Raw genomic sequence first — 19,288 nt, 5'->3', positions numbered from 1 at the left:
CATAGCTTGTCCTTGCTACTACTGTTGTTACCTTTACCCGCAATCGTAATGCTTAGTATAGGATGCTAGTTTATCATCAGCGGCCCTACATTCTTGTCCGTCTGCCATGCTATACTATCGGGCCGTGATCACTCGGGAGGTGATCACGGGTATATACTATATACTTTATATATGATACATGTGGTGAACAAAGACGGGTCGGCTCGTAGGAGTACCCGCGAGTGGAACTTTGAGGCGGAGCGACAGGGCAGGTTGAGACCACCTAGGAGAGAGGTGGGCCTGGCCCTGGTCGGCATTCGCGGTTATTTCAAGATAACACATTTAACGAGATCTTGGTATTTGATCTGAGTCTGGCCACTGGCCTATACGCACTAACCATCTACGCAGGGACAGTTATGGGCACTCGACGTCGTGGTATCAGCCGAAGCCTTCGTGACGTCAGCAACTGAGCGGCGCGCGCCGGATTGGACTGGAACGCCTGCTAGGCTAGGTCTGCTTCCGGCCGCCCACGCAACGTGTAGGTGTGCTAAGGGCGATGGGCCCAGACCCTTGGGCGCTTAGGTTAGACCGGCGTGCTGACCTCTTTGTTGGTCTAGGTGGGGCTACGATGTGTTGATCTTCCGAGGCCAGGCATGACCCAGAAAAGTGTGTCCGGACAAAGGGGATCGAGCGTGTTGGGAAATGTGGTGCACCCCTGCAGGGAAGTTAAACTATTCGAATAGCCGTGATCTTCGGTAACAGGACGACTTGGAGTTGTACCTTGACCTTATGACAACTAGAACCGGATACTTAATAAAACACACCCTTCCAAGTGCCAGATACAACTGGTGATCGCTCTCTCACAGGGCGATGAGGGGAGGATCATCGGTTAGGGTTTTGCTATGCGATGTTACTTGGTGAACTTACCATCTACTCTCTTCTCCTGCTGCAAGATGGAGGTTACCGGAAGCGTAGTCTTCGAAAGGACTAGCTATCCCCCCTTATTCCGGCATTCTGCAGTTCAGTCCACATATGATAGCCTTATTCCAATTGATACCAATGCATTCATATGCAGTGTAGCTCATTGCTTGCGAGTACTTTGGATGAGTACTCACGGTTGCTTTCTCCCTCTTTTCCCCTTTCCCTTCTACCTGATTGCTGCGACTAGACATTGGAGTCCAGGAGCCAGACGCCACCGTCGACGATGACTACTACTACTTGGGAGGTGCCTACTACTACGTGCAGCCCGTTGACGGCGACCAGGAGTAGTTAGGAGGATCCCAGGCAGGAGGCTTGCGCCTCTTTCGATCTGTATCCCTGTTTGTGCTAGCCTTCTTAAGGCAAACTTGTCTAACTCATGTCTGTACTCAGATATTGTTGCTTCCGCTGACTCGTCTATGATCGAGCTCTTGTATTCGAGCCCTCGAGGCCCCTGGCTTGTAATATGATGCTTATATGACTTATTTTATTTGTAGAGTTGTGTTGTGATATCTTCCCGTGAGTCCGTGATCTTGATCGTACACGTTTGCGTGTATGATTAGTGTACGATTGAATCGGTTGCGTCACAAGTTGGTATCAGAGCCGACTGCCTGTAGGAATCCCCCTTCCACACTCCTTGGCCGAAGTCGAGTCTAGACATTATAAAAACTTTTACTAACATGGTTGTGTGCCTTACGGGCCCACGTCGCCATCTGGATGGTATTAGGATCTTTTATTCCTCGACCTATACTCTGGGACTCTGATCTCTTTTCTATTCGGGTTAAATGATTTTTACTAACGCCGACTCTAGGTTCTCGTAACTACTTCCACCCGGAGAGCCCCTTACTCCAGATGAATACTTGGTGCCTACCGACTTGCAGTTCTTTGTCACATGAATACCCTTACGGATAAATCCTCGCACTTGTTGAGTATCCGCTCATTTCAAGCAATTCACAAAAGTCTTCAAAATATCATTCGATCTTCCGAAAATCCTCTGGAGCCTTTTGCTCTTGAAATTCTTGCTTACTTGCATTATGGTTAATCCCATAAGTCTAGTAATCTTATTGACATCCTTTGTCATTATCATTTTGAGTCCGTTGATTCAATATGTTGTGAATGCTCGCAATCCTCAATCAGTTCCTATAATTCATCCTTCCGGCTCAGCCGTTGTTTTTAACTGGAGCTGGTTCTCGACCAATCAAATTCCCGTCGATTGTACCCCTAAGCCAGCTTAGCTTATCCATCCTAAATCAGAGCGTTTGCTTATGATCCCTTGATTTGGAAATCATAATTCCTTGGCAATTAAACTTTGAATTAGTTAATTGCTTCTATAGTCCAGTGCCTTCGCATTGTTTCTTCCTCTGGTTGTGTGCCGATGCTCACATCAGCTCCACCATGGACCGTCGGATCATTTGTTGAAATATCATCCGACAGCGTCCTTCGTATACAAATGTTGGAAATATGCCCTAGAGGCAATAATAAAAGGATTATTATTATATTTCCTTGTTCATGATAATTGCCTTTATTCATGCTATAATTGTGTTATCCGGAAATCGTAATACATGTGTGAATACATAGACACCAACATGTCCCTAGTAAGCCTCTAGTTGACTAGCTCGTTGATCAACAGATAGTCATGGTTTCCTGACTATGGACATTGGATGTCATTGATAACGAGATCACATCATTAGGAGAATGATGTGATGGACAAGACCCAATCCTAAACATAGCACAAGATCATATAGTTGATTTGCTAGAGTTTTTCCAATGTCAAGTATCTTTTCCTTAGACCATGAGATCGTGTAACTCCTGGATACCGTAGGAGTGCTTTGGGTGTACCAAACGTCACAACGTAACTGGGTGACTATAAAGGTATACTACGGGTATCTCCGAAACGTCACAACGTAACTGGGATTTGTCACTCCGTATGACGGAGAGGTATCTCTGGGCCCACTCGGTAATGCATCATCATAATGAGCTCAAAGTGACCAAGTGTCTGGTCACGGGATCATGCATTATGGTACGAGTAAAGTGACTTGCCGGTAATGAGATTGAACGAGGTATTGGGATACCGACGATCGAATCTCGGGCAAGTAACGTACCGATTGACAAAGGGAATTGTATACGGGGTTGCTTGAATCCTCGACATCGTGGTTCATCCGATGAGATCATCGAGGAGCATGTGGGAGCCAACATGGGTATCCAGATCCCGTTGTTGGTTATTGACCGGAGAGCCATCTCGGTCATGTCTACATGTCTCCCGAACCCGTAGGGTCTACACACTTAAGGTTCGGTGACGCTAGGGTTGTAGAGATATGAATATGCAGTAACCCGAAAGTTGTTCGGAGTCCCAGATGAGATCCCGGACGTCACGAGGAGTTTCAGAATGGTCCGAAGGTGAAGAATTATATATAGGAAGTGCAGTTTTGGCCATCGGGAGAGTTTCGGGGGTCACCGGTATTGTACCGGGACCACCGGATGGGTCCCGGGGGTCCACCGGGTGGGACCACCAATCCCGGAGGGCCCCATGGGCTGAAGTGGGGAGGGAAACCAGCCCATAGTGGGCTGGTGCACCCCCTTGGCCCACCCCCTGCGCCTAGGGTTGGAAACCCTAGGGTGGGGGGGGCCCACTTGCCTTGGGGGCCACTCCACCCTTGGCCGCCGCCCCCCCTTGGAGATCCCATATCCTAGGGCCGGCGCCCCCCCTTGGGGAGCCTATATAAAGGGGGGAGGGAGGGGCAGCCGCACCTTTGAGTCTTGGCGCCTCCCTCTCCCCTGCTACACCTCTCCCTCTCGCAGAAGAACGGTGAAGCCCTGCTGCGGTGACTGTTGCATCCACCACCACGCCGTCGTGCTGCTGGATCTTCATCAACCTCTCCTTCCCCCTTGCTGGATCAAGAAGGAGGAGACGTCACGCTGACCGTACGTGTGTTGAACACGGAGGTGTCGTCCGTTCGGCGCTAGGATCTCCGGTGATTTGGATCACGTCGAGTACGACTTCCTCATCCCCGTTCTTTGAACGCTTCCACGCGTGATCTACAAAGGTATGTAGATGCAATCCGATCACTCATTGCTAGATGAACTCATAGATGGATCTTGATGAAACCGTAGGAAATTTTTTGTTTTCTGCAACGTTCTCCAACAGTGGCATCATGAGCCAGGTCTATGCGTAGTTCTTTTTGCACGAGTAGAACACAATTTGTTGTGGGCGTAGATGTTGTCAACTTTCTTGCCGCTACTAGTCTTATTTTGCTTCAGCAGTATTGTGGGATGAAGCGGCCCGGACCAACCTTACAAATACGCTTACGTGAGACCGGTTCCACCGACTGACATGCACAGTAGAACATACAACATCATATGTCCCTTGCCTCTGTTAGTTCAACACCCGATGTCTCTTCGATTAAGCCTTGAAGTTTAGAACATGCTCCATGTCTTCAAGAATCGCGCTCATCATCGTCATTTCATCGTCTGACAAGGATGAATCCATGAACTCGACGTAGAAGTACTCCTCATCTGAATCCACTGTGTTAGCTTCAAAGTAAACACTGAGACCGTAAAAAAATGGCTATGGCATCTCGCCGAACACTTGCCATGCATGGTGTCCATCACGGACGACGTCGGCAAGGGAGGAGGGTACCTAGGCGGTGGCCGGATCGGAGGTGGAAAGGCGGCGTAGGCAAAGTTGTGCGAGTGCATCACCCGTCATCCTCCAGTGGCGGGGTAGGACCTCCATGAGTGAGTAGGACAGCCACGACGAGCGTGGAGTCGGAGACGTTGGCGGGGGCATAGAATAACTGACGCGGCTGGCAGCGGGCGTGAAGGCGCATCCATGACAAAACCTCAGCTTCGTCCCGGAGCGTCGGAGCGTTAATGTAGTAAACGCCTGGAGTTGCCAGGAGACGGGGTGACGCCGAAGTCGAAGGTGAAGCTTGGGCAACATGTGGGGTGGATAGAGGCCGCTACGGGGTTCCGGATCCGGTCGCAGCTACAGGACCGGAGGTCAGAAGAGAAGATCTAGGTGGCAGCGCGCCTGATGTCAAGCAAGTTGTGAGAGCCCCATCCTCCTGCCAGTGATTAGTTTTTTAGTAGTTTTTACTGGTATATGTACTCCTTTCGTTCATAAATATAAAATGCTCTAACTCTTTTGTAAATCAAATGCATATAGACATGTTTGATTTAGACTGTATGTACTCCCTCCCTTGTTTACGAATGTTGATTTAGTACTATGAATGTTGATATTTTTTTCTATAAGTTTGGTTAAATTAGAGATACTTTGACTTTAGACAAAACTTATATTGAGACTAAAAAGAATTGGAGGGAGTACTTCGTATAGATTCGCGAGCAGCCGTCCGTGACTATGGGCCAGTTCTTTTCAGCGATTCTACCAGAATCACCCCTCTCCCCGGCTTCTTCTAGAATCACCACTCCATATGTTTTTTACAATCCTAGCTATTAGATCTTAATTAAATAGGATTGTAAAAAAAATGAAGTGGCGATTCTGTGAGAAGCTAGTGAGGGGGTGATTCTGAAAGAATCGCCGAAAAAAACTGGCCCTATGTATCGGGAGGATTGCCGTCCCAATTTGAAGTTTTTTCCTTGGAAGTTTCAACCATCATCATCATTGACTATGACAACTTAAGATCCTCGCCGTCCGTGACTATGCATATCGTGGCGAGATGTTTGAAACGGAACGCAAGACGAGCGTTGCCGTCTCGCGGAGACGCGGACTTCAAACTTGCCGGCCGGCAAGGTAGAAGCAGCCGTCCTGCTCACGGCAAGTAAAGCATTGGATTGCATTGCAAGTACATATCGGCGCCATCTCGTCGGTTTCTTGCACAGCTGCGCCATGGATTTAAATATTCTCGACGAGGTGTTGGCATGGACTGGTTTTCCGCCACCTCAACTGCAAACAGGGAGAGGAATCCTACTGCATCATCTGATGTGCACGGCAGGTTAAGTTTGCCTCTTCATCAGGGGCAGCTGGGCGTTCTGATCTCATAAATAAAATGGAAGAGCATATCGTGCCCATACTCTTTAACACCACGGGATTTATAATGTATGGCGGGTAATAAAAGATGCCTTAAAAGATTACCACCACCAAACCTTGCCAAAAATGTTGAAATCATTGAAGCAGTTAGAGCAACTCCAACGGGCCGACCCAAACGGACGTCGATTTTGTTTGCTTTTTGTCCGTTTGGATCAGCCAGACGGACACGGATGCCCGCTTCTGCATTTTGGGTCGGCATTTGCGCCCAACGCTGGCCTGCGACCCATTTAGACGGCGCCAAAAAAAAATGAACGCATGCATATTTAAAAAAAGAGAAACTACATTAATTAAACATTAAAGCCGGCCACGAAGGCCGGCAAGAGTCCACGCGTCCACATTTGCATTTAAAAAAATAAAAACAGCCTAAACTACGAGGCGGCGCGCTGCCCTAGGCGGCGCGCTGCCCTAAGCGGCGGCGTCGTCGTCCTCGGGGTCCGTGAGGTCGATGAGCGTCGGCGCCGGCCCGGCCCAGGCGAACGTCGTGTTCCAGAGCGCTGCCATGTTGGGCTGTGCCGGCGCAGGCAGTGCCGGAGCGGGGGGCTGTGCAGCCGCCTGTGCAGCCGCGGCCTGGCGCTCCTCCTCCTCGGCCTCGCGCGCCTCCTCCTCGAGGTCGCGCTCGAGCATCTCCTCGTACTCGCCTTGCCGGCGCTCCTCTGCCAGCCGGCGCTGGCGCCACATCTCGAGATAGGTCTGCTCCTGCGTCGGCGTCGCCCCCAGCCAGACCGGTGGCGTGGACACCCACTCGCGCACCACTCCATTCCAGGAGAAGCGCGCGATGGGCTCGGGCTCGGGCTGCGGCTCCGGCTTGATGGGGACGGCGGGGCCACCGGCGGCACCATGTTGTCGCCTGCCGCGGAGAGGGCAAGGGCCTGCGCCATTGCCGCCTCGTAGCGGGCCTCCTCTTTCGCCTCCGCCGCCTCCGCTCTGCGCCGTTCGTCCTCTTCGCTCTCATGGTAGACAGCCGCAAGGGCCGCCTGATAGGCGTCCTCCGCTGCCTGGTCCTCCTTGCGGACGACCAACGGCGTTGGCCTCCGGTCAACCTCGCGCACGCCCCGGCGCCTCGCCTCCTCGTGCTCGAAGGCGAACCACCTCGCCCAGTTGGGCGAGTCGGTTGCGTAGGCGGAGTCGCGGCGCTGCTCCGCCGTCAGCAGCGCCCGCCGGTGCCGCACCTCCTCCGCGTGAGCACGAGCCGACAGCGGCGCCGCCGGCACTGGGATCCTATCTGGATCCAGATGCCAGTCGTGCGGCAGCGTCACGTCAGGATACGGCAGCGGCTGGCGGTTCTGCCAGTGCCACTCTGCCTGGTGCACTAGCACGTTGACGCGCTGCCTCTGCCGGCGAGGCGCCGGCGGGGGTGGGAGAAACTCGAAGGGGAAAGGGGTGGCGGGGGACTTGCCCTTGGCCTTGCTGCCGCTGGCGCCGGAGAAGAGGCCCATCGTCGATGTGGTTGCGGTGGCTAGGGTTTGCCGGCGACGAGGGAGCAAGGGTGGGCAGATGGGGACGGCTAGTTTGGATGAGGACGACCCCACCGCACGGTCGGCTTAAAAAAGGACGAGCGCCGTCGCTGATGCGTGGGCCCGTCGTCATAAATTAAGCTGACCGCGTGGGCAGCGGGTAGTTGGACGGCCGCCATGTGGGGACGCGGCGGACAGCGAGAAGACGCGCGAAGCGTCCGTTCAACGTACGCGCCGACGCATTTGAGACGCAAATTTGGGCCGCAAATGCATCGGCGCGGACGCGACGCGGACGTGATTTGGGTTTGGGTTGGCGCGTTGGGTCACCACTTTTGTCTGCGCCAACCCAAACGGACGCAGACGGACGAAATGGGTCGGCCCTTTGGAGTTGCTCTTAGTGATGAAACTGCGGAGTATTGACAAAAGATTGAACTAGGAAAAATTGCACTGACGGATAAAACTAAGCAAAATCACACCTTTTCTCAGTGAAACAAGACGAATCGAAGGTCCGCTAAACATAGCCTGTTTCAAAAAGTTTCACATATTTGGCGATGGCTCCTCTTTCCTCCCTCTCTCCCCTCCCTTCCTCTCCTCTTCCTTGCCTCGGTAGGTCTGCCCCCCGCCCTTCCCCGGTGGCCGGTGTCCGGTCGCCATCCTCTCCGTGTGCAGCTGCTCTCCCCCTCTCCCCCCTGGCTCTCCGCAAGTGGGTTTCTCCCCTCCCTCCTCTCCGCTATCGGTGCTTGGTTCTCGTTTTTGGGCCCTGGGGTCGGATGTGGAGGATTCGCAGTCTCCTTCCCCCTCCCCCGGTGGTGCGGTGACCTGCTCGGGGGGGGGGGGGGGGGTGGCCTGCGCCGCCCCTCGCCTTCGTAAGTTCGCCCCCGGGGGTCGAGGCCGGCCGGTGGTGGTGTCTCCGTCGGTCGACGGCTGGATCCGGATCTCGCGGCGTCGGCGTAAATCTGGTAAGTTTGCGGTCGCATCTCCTGCTCCTGGTATCTTGGGTTGTGCTCCTGATGGGGAGCTTGGAGGCTCCCCATCTCCATCTCCCTCTCCCTCTCCTTCTCCGTCTTTGGCTGCTGTGGCTTCGTCGCCGGTGGCGGCGTCGGCGGGGCCGGCGGTTGCCCCGTGTACCCTAGATCCAGATCTCAGTGCGGTGGCCTCCGGCCTGCGGGCCTGCCCTCCGTGTGGGCCTGATGGGCCTATCGGGGCGGTGTTGGCTAGTGGGCCTCCCCCCTCCTTTCTTCGGTGGTCGATTTTCCCCCGCTCGTTTCTTTTGGCCCAGTTGGGCCCAACACCCGGCTACCGGCTCCCCATCCTCCTTCGGCCCATTTGGCGAGTCGGGCCCAGGGGGGCACGGCTCGCTCGGGCTATATATGGATCCCACGCGGTTCGGCGTCCCCCCTGCTAGGGTTTCCTGCTTCCGCCTCTGATTTGCGCCGCTATCGCCTTCCCATCCGTCGCGTCTTTAGATCCCCTCCACCTCCACCCCTCCTTCTTACTTTTGCTGCGGTGATCTCCATGGACAAATCTAGGGGCTCTTCCTGCGAGGCGCTTTCTGGTAGCAAGCGGCGCCGCGAGGACTCCCCCGCCTCCGCGGTGGATCTGGAGCTAGAGGCCTCGCTCCGCTCCAAGCTGGAGTCGGAGCAGGCGGCGCGCGAGCAGGCGGCTCGTGGCCGCGACGCCTGGGCTTCGGGTCCGGAGCGGGTGCAGCGCTCGGAGAGGGATGGGGTGACTGGATCTGGTCCGCAGGGCTCTGGATCTGGTCCTTCTCCCTCTCCGGTGCTGGATCCGTGGGAGGCGGCGGTGGCCTCCGGCGGTGGGGTATCTTCGTCCTCGGCTTCCCTTCCTACTCAGGGTGCGGGGCGGGGCTCGTCTGCCCCGTCTCGGCCCCTGCCTCCCCCGCCTCCTCGCGCGTTTGGGGCTGGATCTGGTTTTCGTCCGCCGCCTCGCTCCTTCGCGGGGCCGGCGCGTCGGCCACCTGGTCCGGCCTCGGGGGCGCCCCTCCCTCCGGGCATGGGGGATGGGATCCTTCCTCCTCCTCCGGCGCATCAGCAACCCCGCCCCTCCCCTTCCTCCCACAGCAACCCTTCGGCGCTCACCTGTTTTGCCTGCCACAGACCGGGGCACTTCCAGTCTCGCTGCACCAACCCCCCATTCTGCTTGATTTGCCGTTCTGATGGTCACCTCACGGTCAACTGCATGGATAGGCAGAAGCCTCCCGCGGTCTTCCAGTTTGGTATGGGCCTCCCTGGTTGCTCTTTCTTCGCCTTTGATGGTGACCTGCCTGTTCGGGAGGTGGCACCTGCGCTGTCCAATGCGGCGATTGTCTCTGTCAAGGACCAAAAGATCTCGCCCCAAACTCTTCTGGAAGGGCTCCGCATTTGGGATGTGGCTGGTTGGGACTGGCAAGTTGTGCAGCTATCGGACTTTGACTTCTCTGTGGTGTTCCCCTCCAAAGAATGCCTGCGTATGATCGCTTCCTGCACCAGTTTCACCTTGCCCCTTAACCAACTGGTGGTTTCTGTTAAAGCGGCTTCATACAATGGTACTGCGGTTGGCCCTCTCTCTCAAGTGTGGGTGTTGATCGATGATCTGCCGGCTGGCCTGCGCTCGTCTGCTTTTCTCATGTCCTTTGGGGTTCTGATTGGGAAACCCATTGAGGTGGATGAGGAGTCTCTGAACAAGGTTGGTCCTGCTAGGATGAAGGTTTGGTGCGTTGACCCTGAACGGGTGCATGGTTTCATTGATGTTTACCCATCTCCCAATGGCATCAGACTGCGGGTGCGGGTGGAGGGGGCGGCGGCGGCTTTCCAAGCTCCACCTCCCCCCCTCCGTCTGTTAATCCTTCGGATAAGCATGATAAGCATGACAAGGAAGGGGATGGTTCCTTTGGTGGCCCTAATCAGAGCTTTGGGTCTAATCTCCGCTTCACTCAATCCGAATGGGATGGACTGGCAGACTCAGAACGGGAGTTGTTTCAATCTCAAGCGCCTGATGGTGATGCCCCTCGTGATGACTCGGTGATCCCCCCTGCTGCTCAGAATGCTCCTACTACTGCCGCTGATCTGCCAAAGGCTCCGCCTTGCTCGGCCACTCCTATGTCTGGTGCTTGCTCCAATCTTCCTGCTCGCCCTCTCTCCCCCACCCGCTCGGGAATTGAAGATCTTCCTGTCTCTCCTGCTCGTGATATGATGGAATCCCAGCCCCCCTCGAAGAAGAAATCCTCAGTGCGCAAGTACTCGGCTAAGAGCCGGAACTCGTCGGGCTCGAAGCAATCAATGACGGGGATTTGTCGGCGTCTTGATCAAGATCTGGGCTCCATGTCCCGCTCAGGCCCCCATGTTGGCTCTCCTGCTGTGCGGTCGCCTGCCATCCGTTCCCCGGTGTCCACGGCCCGTAAAGGTAGACGGGTGGCGCACTCTGGTGGTTCTATCCTGGAACGGGCGGAGAAGCGGGTTGCGGCGAAGGACCTCCCTCCCCCAGGTACCTCCCCATCCTCATTTGCCGCTGTTTCTCCGGTTCGGGTGGTTTTATCTTCGATGTCTGATGATCATCTTTTAAACATTATGTCGGATGTGGGTGTGGTGGTCGATTCTTCTGTTGGTTCTCCTAGTTCGCTTCTTGCCATTATTCGGGCTAATGAATTGGCTCAGGCAGCCATTGCGAAAGCCAAAGAGGCTGTTGCCTCGCGGGTCGCGGATGCTGGCTGTGCTGCGGGGGAGGCTTCGGGTGCTGGTAGTGGCCAGCCCCCTTCCTGTCCTGCCAAGAGGGGCGCTAATAAACGTTCTAAATCCTGCATGGCCCCCTGCAGGTCGAGTCTCCGTATCAAGAACCTGTCGTATAAATGAGGGCTTTATTCTGGAATATAAGGGGGTTCGGTGCTAGGGGGCGCCATGACCAACTTAAAGATTTGGTTCGTTCTAACTCTATTGATTTTGTGGGGCTGGTTGAAACTTTTAAGGATTCCTTCTCCCCTAGTGAGCTCTCTGCTATCGTGGGTATGGATAGATTTCATTGGCAATTCTTACCTGCTTCGGGACACTCTGGCGGGATTTTGATTGGCTCTAATAAGGATATTTTTGATTTCGTTGCTTTTGATCATGGGTTTTTTTGGGCTAGTGTTGTTCTGTCTCACAAATCTATGAATACCCTCTGTGAGTACATCGTTGTTTATGGGCCTGCGGACCACTCTCTGTCGAACCTTTTCCTTAATGAACTCTCGACCAAGATTGAGTCTTGTACTTTACCGATGGTTATTGGGGGAGACTTTAACTTGCTGCGTTGCCCTCTTGACAAGAATAATAATAATTTCTCTTGGTCTTTAGCCAATGCTTTTAATGACTTCATTAGTGCTAACGCCATTCGTGAGCTTCCTCGGGGGGGGGAGCTCGCTTTACTTGGTCTAATCATCAGGCTAACCCTATTAGATCCGTGCTGGATCGTGTTTTCCTTGGTCCCAGGTGGGATGCCCTGTTCCCTAGGTCTTATCTTCTCGCTAAATGCATTGTCGGGTCTGATCATACCCCCTTGATTCTTGACGATGGTTCCATCTGCAATAGACCTCCGGCTAGATTTCAGTTTGATGCTTCTTGGCTGTCGGTTGACGGCTTTGTCGATATGGTCGCTGCGAAAATTTCCCACTCCCTTTCCTCCAACCTCCGCTCCTTTGGCCCTCTGGATGACTGGCATTCTTGCTCCTATTCCCTTCGCAAATTTCTTAGAGGGTGGTCGCGTAACCGTGCGGCGGAGGATCGACGCTCCAAAGCCTTTCTTGAAAATCAGATCCTGGAGCTGGATCGTACTGCTGACTCTATTGGGCTCTCTGACGATGGATGGGCCGTTCGTTATAATCTGGAGGCTGCACTTTTGCAGCTGCACCATCAGGCTGAGATTTACTGGCGCCAGAGGGGCACTCTTAATTGGACACTCAAAGGGGACGCTCCTACTGCATATTTTTTTGCGATTGCGAACGGTAGGCGTAGGCGCTGTGACATTAACAGTTTGATGATTAATGGTCTGCGCTCCTCTGATCAGTCGGTGATTCTAGCTCATGTAGTGGATTTCTTCTCGTCTTTGTTAGGGGCTAAACCTCAATCGGGCTTGTCCATTTCCCCCCACCTTTGGAGTTCTGGTCTTAAAATTTCCCCCGAGGAGAATGCCTCCTTGATGATCCCGCTCTCTGATCAGGAAATCTGGGACGTGGTTAATTCTGCTAACCCCAATGCAGCATCTGGGCCAGATGGCTTTTCCATTCCTTTCTTTCGGAGATTTTGGCCCCAGTTGAAACAGTTGGTGTGTAGCGTTATTCAGGGTTTCTGTCTTGGGACTGTCGATATCTCTCGTCTGAATTACGCTGTAATATCCCTGATTCCGAAGGTCAAGGGTGCTGATGTTATTTCCCAATTTCGGCCTATAGCGTTGATTAACAACTTTGCCAAATTCCCTTCCAAAGGCTTTGCGAATCGGCTGTCCCCGGTTGCGCATAGAGTTATTAGCCCCTTTCAATCTGCTTTTATCAAAGGGCGATTCATTCTAGATGGCATTCTTTCCCTTCATGAGATTGTTCACGACCTTCACGCGCGGAAAGCTAAAGCGGTTATTCTTAAGTTAGACTTTGAAAAAGCGTATGACTCGGTCAGTTGGCCTTTCCTCAAGCAGGTCCTTCTTGCCAAAGGGTTCGACGGTGCTTATGTCCATCGTATCATGCAGTTGGTCTCGGGTGGCCATACTGCTGTTGCTGTGAATGGCGTTATTAGTAACTTCTTTGCGAATGGCAGGGGCCTTCGCCAAGGGGATCCAGCCTCCCCGGTTCTCTTTAACTTTGTGGCCGACGCCTTCTCTTGCATGCTCTCCAAGGCGGCCCGTTGTGGGCACATTACCCCCGTGATCTCCCATCTTCTGCCGGAAGGTGTCTCCCATCTGCAATACGCTGATGATACAATCATATTGGTGGAGTTGGATAATGCCTGTATTGCCAATCTTAAATTCATCTTGCTGTGTTTCGAAGCTGTTTCGGGTCTGAAGATCAATTTCGCCAAGAGTGAGGTTCTGGTGACGGGTGTGGACGGGGCGGAAGCCTTGCGAGTTGCCAGGCTCCTTAATTGCGCTTTAGGTTCTTTCCCTTTCAAGTATTTAGGACTTCCTATCTCTCCTGGTATCCTTCATGCGAAGGACTTCGCTCCGGTGGTTGCTAAAGTAGGAAACAGGGTGCTCCCGTGGAGGGGTAGATATAATACCAATGCAGGCAAAGTGGCTTTAATCAATTCTTGCCTGTCTTCTCTCCCTATGTTTCTTATGGGCTTCTATCTTCTCACGAATGGCGTGCATTCTGGCTTCGACAAACATAGGGGTGGCTTCTACTGGAATTCAGCTGATAACAAAAGAAAATATAGGCTGGTTAAGTGGCAACTGATGTGTAGGCCTAAAAACCTTGGGGGGTTAGGCATTATTAACACTCGGGTGATGAACATGTGTTTGCTCATCAAGTGGTGGTGGAAAATTATGACTGTGGGGGCCGGGTCGCTGTGGTTTTCGATTCTTAAGGCCAAATATTTCCCCCACTCCGATCCTATGTTTGCTCCCGCGCGGCGTGGTTCTCAGTTCTGGAAAGCTCTTGTTAAAGTTAGGCCGATTTTTTGGAGCATGTCAAGTTTTCTGTGGGAAATGGGTCTGTTGTTCGTTTTTGGTTGGATTGGTGGTCTGGGGATGCCCCACTTGCCGTGAGCTTTCCGATTCTGTTTTCTTATTGTCCCAATCCGCAGATCTCCATCGCGGAGCTGGCTGCTAATAATTGGGATTTGGCTTTCCGTCGGGCTCTGTCTCCTGAAGAGTTGGAAGATTGGCAAAGCCTCTCTGCCCTCTTCCCCGTGCTCTCGGAGTCAGCTGACTCGGTGTTTTGGCCACTTTCGGCCTCTGGTAAATTTTCTGTTAAGTCGTTGTATTCTAGACTCATTGGTGGTACCCCCTCGGCTAGATTCTCCTGTGTCTGGAAATCAAGTGTTCCTCCGAAAATTAAGATTTTTCTCTGGCAGGCCTTTCGTGGTCGCCTCCCTACTGCTGATCAGATCAAAAAACGCAATGGGCCGGGCTCTGAATTCTGTAACCTGTGTGGGGCCTTGGAAAATTCCGACCACATCTTTTTCAACTGTGTACTTGCCAAATTAGTTTGGTCTTGCGTCAGATCTTGGCTTCGGGTTTCTTGGAATCCCTCCTCTTTTTCTGATATTAGAACTCTAGCTAAAACTTTGGTCGGGGTCACCAAGAGGGTATTTTGGGTTGGCTTGGGAGCCTTATGCTGGGCCTTATGGAATATTAGAAATAAATTTACTATTGAGCTTACCTTCCCATCTAAACCTGCTGATGTTCTATTCAAATCATGTATATTCTTGCAGCAGTGGAGACCATTGACTAAGAAGCCTGATCGGGACGCCCTGGACCTGCTCATCAACAAAATTCGGGCTTCGGCTTCTCAAATATCCGGGACGAACCCTGCCGTATAATTTGGTGCTGTCGTTTGCAGACATTTGGTCTTTCTCCTCCCCGGCCTGCGCGCTGTGTATGGCAGTTGCCTGTATCATGCTTGCTTAGGTTTCTCTTAAACTCCTCTGTGTGGTTATGATTTCCTGTGAACCTGTGGTATCCGTGACGCTGCCTGGTGGGTTTATCTATAAAGTCAGGCCTTGGCCTTTTCTCTAAAAAAAACAAGACGAGTCCCGCCGATGACCAACCTATAGCCTGAACAACAACTCTTCAGTTTCATTGACGGCACTGCGAATTCAGCAGAATCCACGCCAGCCCATACAAAAACTGGAGATGTTGGCTCAGCTGGAACCAATGCTCAGAGCTGCAACACCAAGATCAACACAAATGAAAGAGAACATGACCATCAAAAAGCGAGTATCTCATGGCCTCCACAATCCGAAACTGGGATGACTGAGCATGTAAGGAGGCAAGTACTTGAAAACTAGTCTGGATAAATAGTCAGCTATAGATAGTATTCTCAACAGCCTACATTTCACGACCAAGAGTCTCTGGTACAATTTTCACCAAACAGTTTATAACTGAAAAAGAAAAGGCAAACAAGACTCTTGAATCCATCCCACATGGGAAGAGCGAAGGTTGGGCGCCAGAAGCAGAGCCACTGTTCAACAGTAAGACACAGCACCAAACAAATGAGTTGTCCATCATGATGCAGATTTTACACCACCCCAGAAGGAAGTCGCAGCACTAGTTGTCCACCAGCAAGACTGCACAACAACAATTCACTGGTTAACACATGTTAAACGGTTTGCCAAAGTGATAGCAGATGCTAAGATTATGTACCTCTTCACATAGTAGTAGCAGAAATCTGCAAGGATGAACGTCTGGACGATTTCAGAGAGGAGAACCATCGATGGCCAAAAGCCATAGCCCAGAGCAGTCAATAATCTGCCACGAGTATCCAAGACCTAAAAAGGCGAGTACCATTACTTGGTTTAGATGGACCCACACAGTCATGAATGAATTCTGCAACATGGATATAGTCTACTATATTTTCAAACCCCATGGATAAGCATGCTATTATTCCATGCATTAAAAGTAACATATTTCTTAAACAATGATGCAGCCAAGTGTGCAGACACTGAGAAGATACCGATACCATCCAACATGCAACTAGGTAAAATTATGATTTCCTAGGATATGTTAAATCAGGCATGAACATGGGTGGTCATGATGGCAACAAATGGAAAATTTACCTCAATAAAAAACATTTGATTACGTGAACTTCTACTTAATGGTGTAAACAGTAAACATCAGTGAGAGATACCATTTTATTTTATGTGTGTAGTAAAACTATGTTTTCACTGTTCTGCTTTGTTCACCAAAGTATCTGGACTTTCTACCACTCTTTTGGAATATTTCATTATGTGTCGTCAGAAGGCAGTTTGTATTGGCGCTTTGGCGTAACAGAGACTAAAATTGTACATTTTAAATAAGAAAAAGATAGAGTAAAGAACCTGAAGGACCCAGTGTGCACAGCTAAGGAACCTTGCCACTCCCAATGCAAACACATAATGAGCTGTGAATGGTTCAACAATCTGCTCAAAAACATATCTTAAAGTTAGATAAATTTGACCGTTCAATTCTGCATCCAAGGGCCTATGTATGTTTTAACAGTTACCTTTGTATTCTGCATCAAGCGCAACTGGGGCAGCACTGAAACAGCTTCCAAGTAAACACAGAAGGCCCAGCAGATCCTATTGATCATGATATGTGATGTCGAAGGATGAGCAATAAATGCCAGCACACAACATGGTACAACCTGGACAGTAAGTCTAGTGAGTTGGTATTGGCGGCAATAAGAGGAAGTTCACAAGATAAACAGATTAACATGCAAAACTAGCTACCACAAGGGGCAAGGATACAACTCTTTCTAAAAGTGATACTGACATCTTGTGGACCTACAACATACAACCAGGAAATAAGACTCCCTAATCAACTAATGTCTAATGGCCTAAATCCTCACAGTTTTATAGTTTATAGATGTTGAATTCTTACCACGTAGTACAATGCAAAATTGTCCTTGTCCAGCATATAAGTTGACCTCAGTCTGAACCGAATCATGTAAATGACAAAAAGAGTAGCTACTAGTGTAGCTGAATCCAGTATTGTATGGATGTCATACTCCATAACAAAGCTGCAGTACAACCTAACGGCCAGGAACAGTGCTGTCAAATCCTGAGACTTGAGTGAAAGTCCTGCGAGAATTTAAGAAAGAGGGGAAGTTAGAGCATGTATATAGATTACAAAGCAATTGTCACGATCAAACTACACCAAAGAAAAAATAAGCAAGTTTATCACACTGATATGGCAGTTAGTGTGTTTTATTACAGCAGATCAGTCATCTGTATGCACTTCACTATCAGTAGAGACCCAGTTTCTTGTTAATGAAAGCATGGTACATAGATTCCATTATGTAAGAAACTTTATTACTCCCTCCGATCCGAATTAAATGACGCAACCTCTATACAATGTAAAGTACCAGAGATATGTGAGAAGGCAGATTCTGTGACCATACAAATTATCCATGTGCATAGCTGTATACAAAATTTTCAGAGCTTGAGCATAGAAATTTCCTTGTATCTTGTATCAGGTGATGAAACAGAAACCTAATCATAACATTCAAACAGCTAAGACAGGCAGCAACATGAGCAGCAGACACACTAAGAAAAACCGAAATCCTTTAGTGACATGCAGAAAAAAAAGAGGAGTGGTTCATGTTTCTTAATATCCACAGTTACCTAAACCCCAGCAGCAAACATAAGAGCAGATCAACTAAAAATTCCTAGCTCACTGTCTAGAAGAAGGAGGATGCTGCTGCTTTGGCTTCCGTTTCTAGCTCTGCTTGAGCTGCTTCGTTTCACGAAGAAAACATGCATCTTAAACAGACGAAGAACAAAGGAGCTCACTTTCCGCAAAGAAAACATGCATCTTAAACAGGCGAAGAACAAAAGGGGCACACATATGTTCCTAATAAGGATCAGAAACACAAATTACAAGAATGGAATGATGCTGATGTTGTATGAACAACATGTTTGTTGGTTCTTCTTCTCATGCAAATAGTACCATCCACGGACCCTTTTTTCATCAAAATAGCATCTAGGGACAAAGTCATTCCAACAAATAAAGCAGGAAAGTTTCTTACGAACAGCAAGTCCATGAGAGAGACAGGTGTTCCAGTAGGGACTGGACTGAAGCGCCAAGAGATGAAATGGTCCAAACAAACACTTTATGCACTATCACATACACCATACTGATCAGAACAATCTGCTAGAATCTTATGGAACCACATTCATAGAACGAGCATACAGCATGAATTGCCTGCATTTCGCAGCAGGGCCTCTAAAGTACACAGATGCAGCTACAGACACGCGAACGGGGCAGGGCAGTTGGATGGAACAGGCACATGCTTTTTGCTCACTTTGCACACATTCAGCGAAATGACCACACAAGAATTTCAGCGTTCCCCAAATCAGCATGTACGGAGTAGTAATATTCCACTTCCTTGCAATGCACCACGCAGCGTAAGTCGCAGACAGTGTCCAAGTAACAGTTACCTCATAGCAAAACAGTGGATTAATAATTTCATATGCCTCACCCCCACAAAAGAACAGAAGTACCTAGGTCCGAGGATAAATCAGGTTCATGATTCCAAAAGGAAAGAAAAAAATCCATATGTTTTCAGCACAAAGGTGACCCAGAAAGGAAGGAACTTTGGAAAAATCAGATCAGACCGCGGTGAAGTGAAGCTAGCTGGACGGATCGAGAGGATAGCTTTGGGGAAAGAGGGGGCAACAGAAGAGAAGAGAGCGAACCAGCGCAGGTCTTCTCCTTGGTGAGCTTGTAGATGAGCACGGCGATGCCGAGCGCGTGCGCGGCCTCGGCGGCGACGAAGAGGTTGTCGTGGTCGTGGACGATGAAGCGGATGAAGACGAGCGCGGTCATGCCCGCGACGACGGCGAGGAAGGCCTTGACCTTGGGCGGCTGCCTCCGCACCCAGCTGAGCACGACCGCCATCGGCCTCCGCGGCGCCCTCATCTCGGAGCTCCTCCCCGCTGCTCTGCTAGACTGCTACCGGCGGCGAGAGAGCACGATCGGAGAAGGGCTTGTGTTGGGTGCCAGTGCAGCGCGTGCGGTGCGGCGTGAGCGGTCTGGGTCTGGGTCTGGCCTTTGGTTTTGCAGGAGAGGAGGATGGATGGGTGCGGTACTGATACTGTGGTGGTGGAGTAAAGGCCCGGACGGGTCGGGCTGGGTTTGGTGCAGCTGCAACCGTTTCGTGTCGTCGCCTCGGGAG

General features: G+C 51.1%; 1 protein-coding gene across 1 annotated transcript; it reads right to left on the bottom strand.

Moving 5' to 3' along the window:
* Positions 1-15,411: 15,411 nt before the first annotated feature.
* Positions 15,412-19,201, bottom strand: LOC123152479 (ER lumen protein-retaining receptor erd-2.2). The gene is made up of 6 exons (XM_044572009.1): positions 18,810-19,201; positions 16,993-17,192; positions 16,616-16,756; positions 16,452-16,532; positions 15,778-15,902; positions 15,412-15,701 (listed from the first exon to the last, which is right to left on the bottom strand). Exons 1-6 carry the CDS (start codon positions 19,030-19,032, stop codon positions 15,653-15,655), a joined length of 819 nt encoding a protein of 272 aa, XP_044427944.1. The 5' UTR covers positions 19,033-19,201; the 3' UTR covers positions 15,412-15,652.
* Between the last annotated feature and the right edge of the window lie 87 nt (positions 19,202-19,288).

This window comes from Triticum aestivum, chromosome 7A, assembly GCF_018294505.1.
Source record: "Triticum aestivum cultivar Chinese Spring chromosome 7A, IWGSC CS RefSeq v2.1, whole genome shotgun sequence".
Classification (NCBI taxonomy): domain Eukaryota; kingdom Viridiplantae; phylum Streptophyta; class Magnoliopsida; order Poales; family Poaceae; genus Triticum; species Triticum aestivum.
The sequence above is the reverse complement of the archived record's forward strand: the minus strand, read 5'-3'. Positions and strand labels throughout refer to the sequence as shown.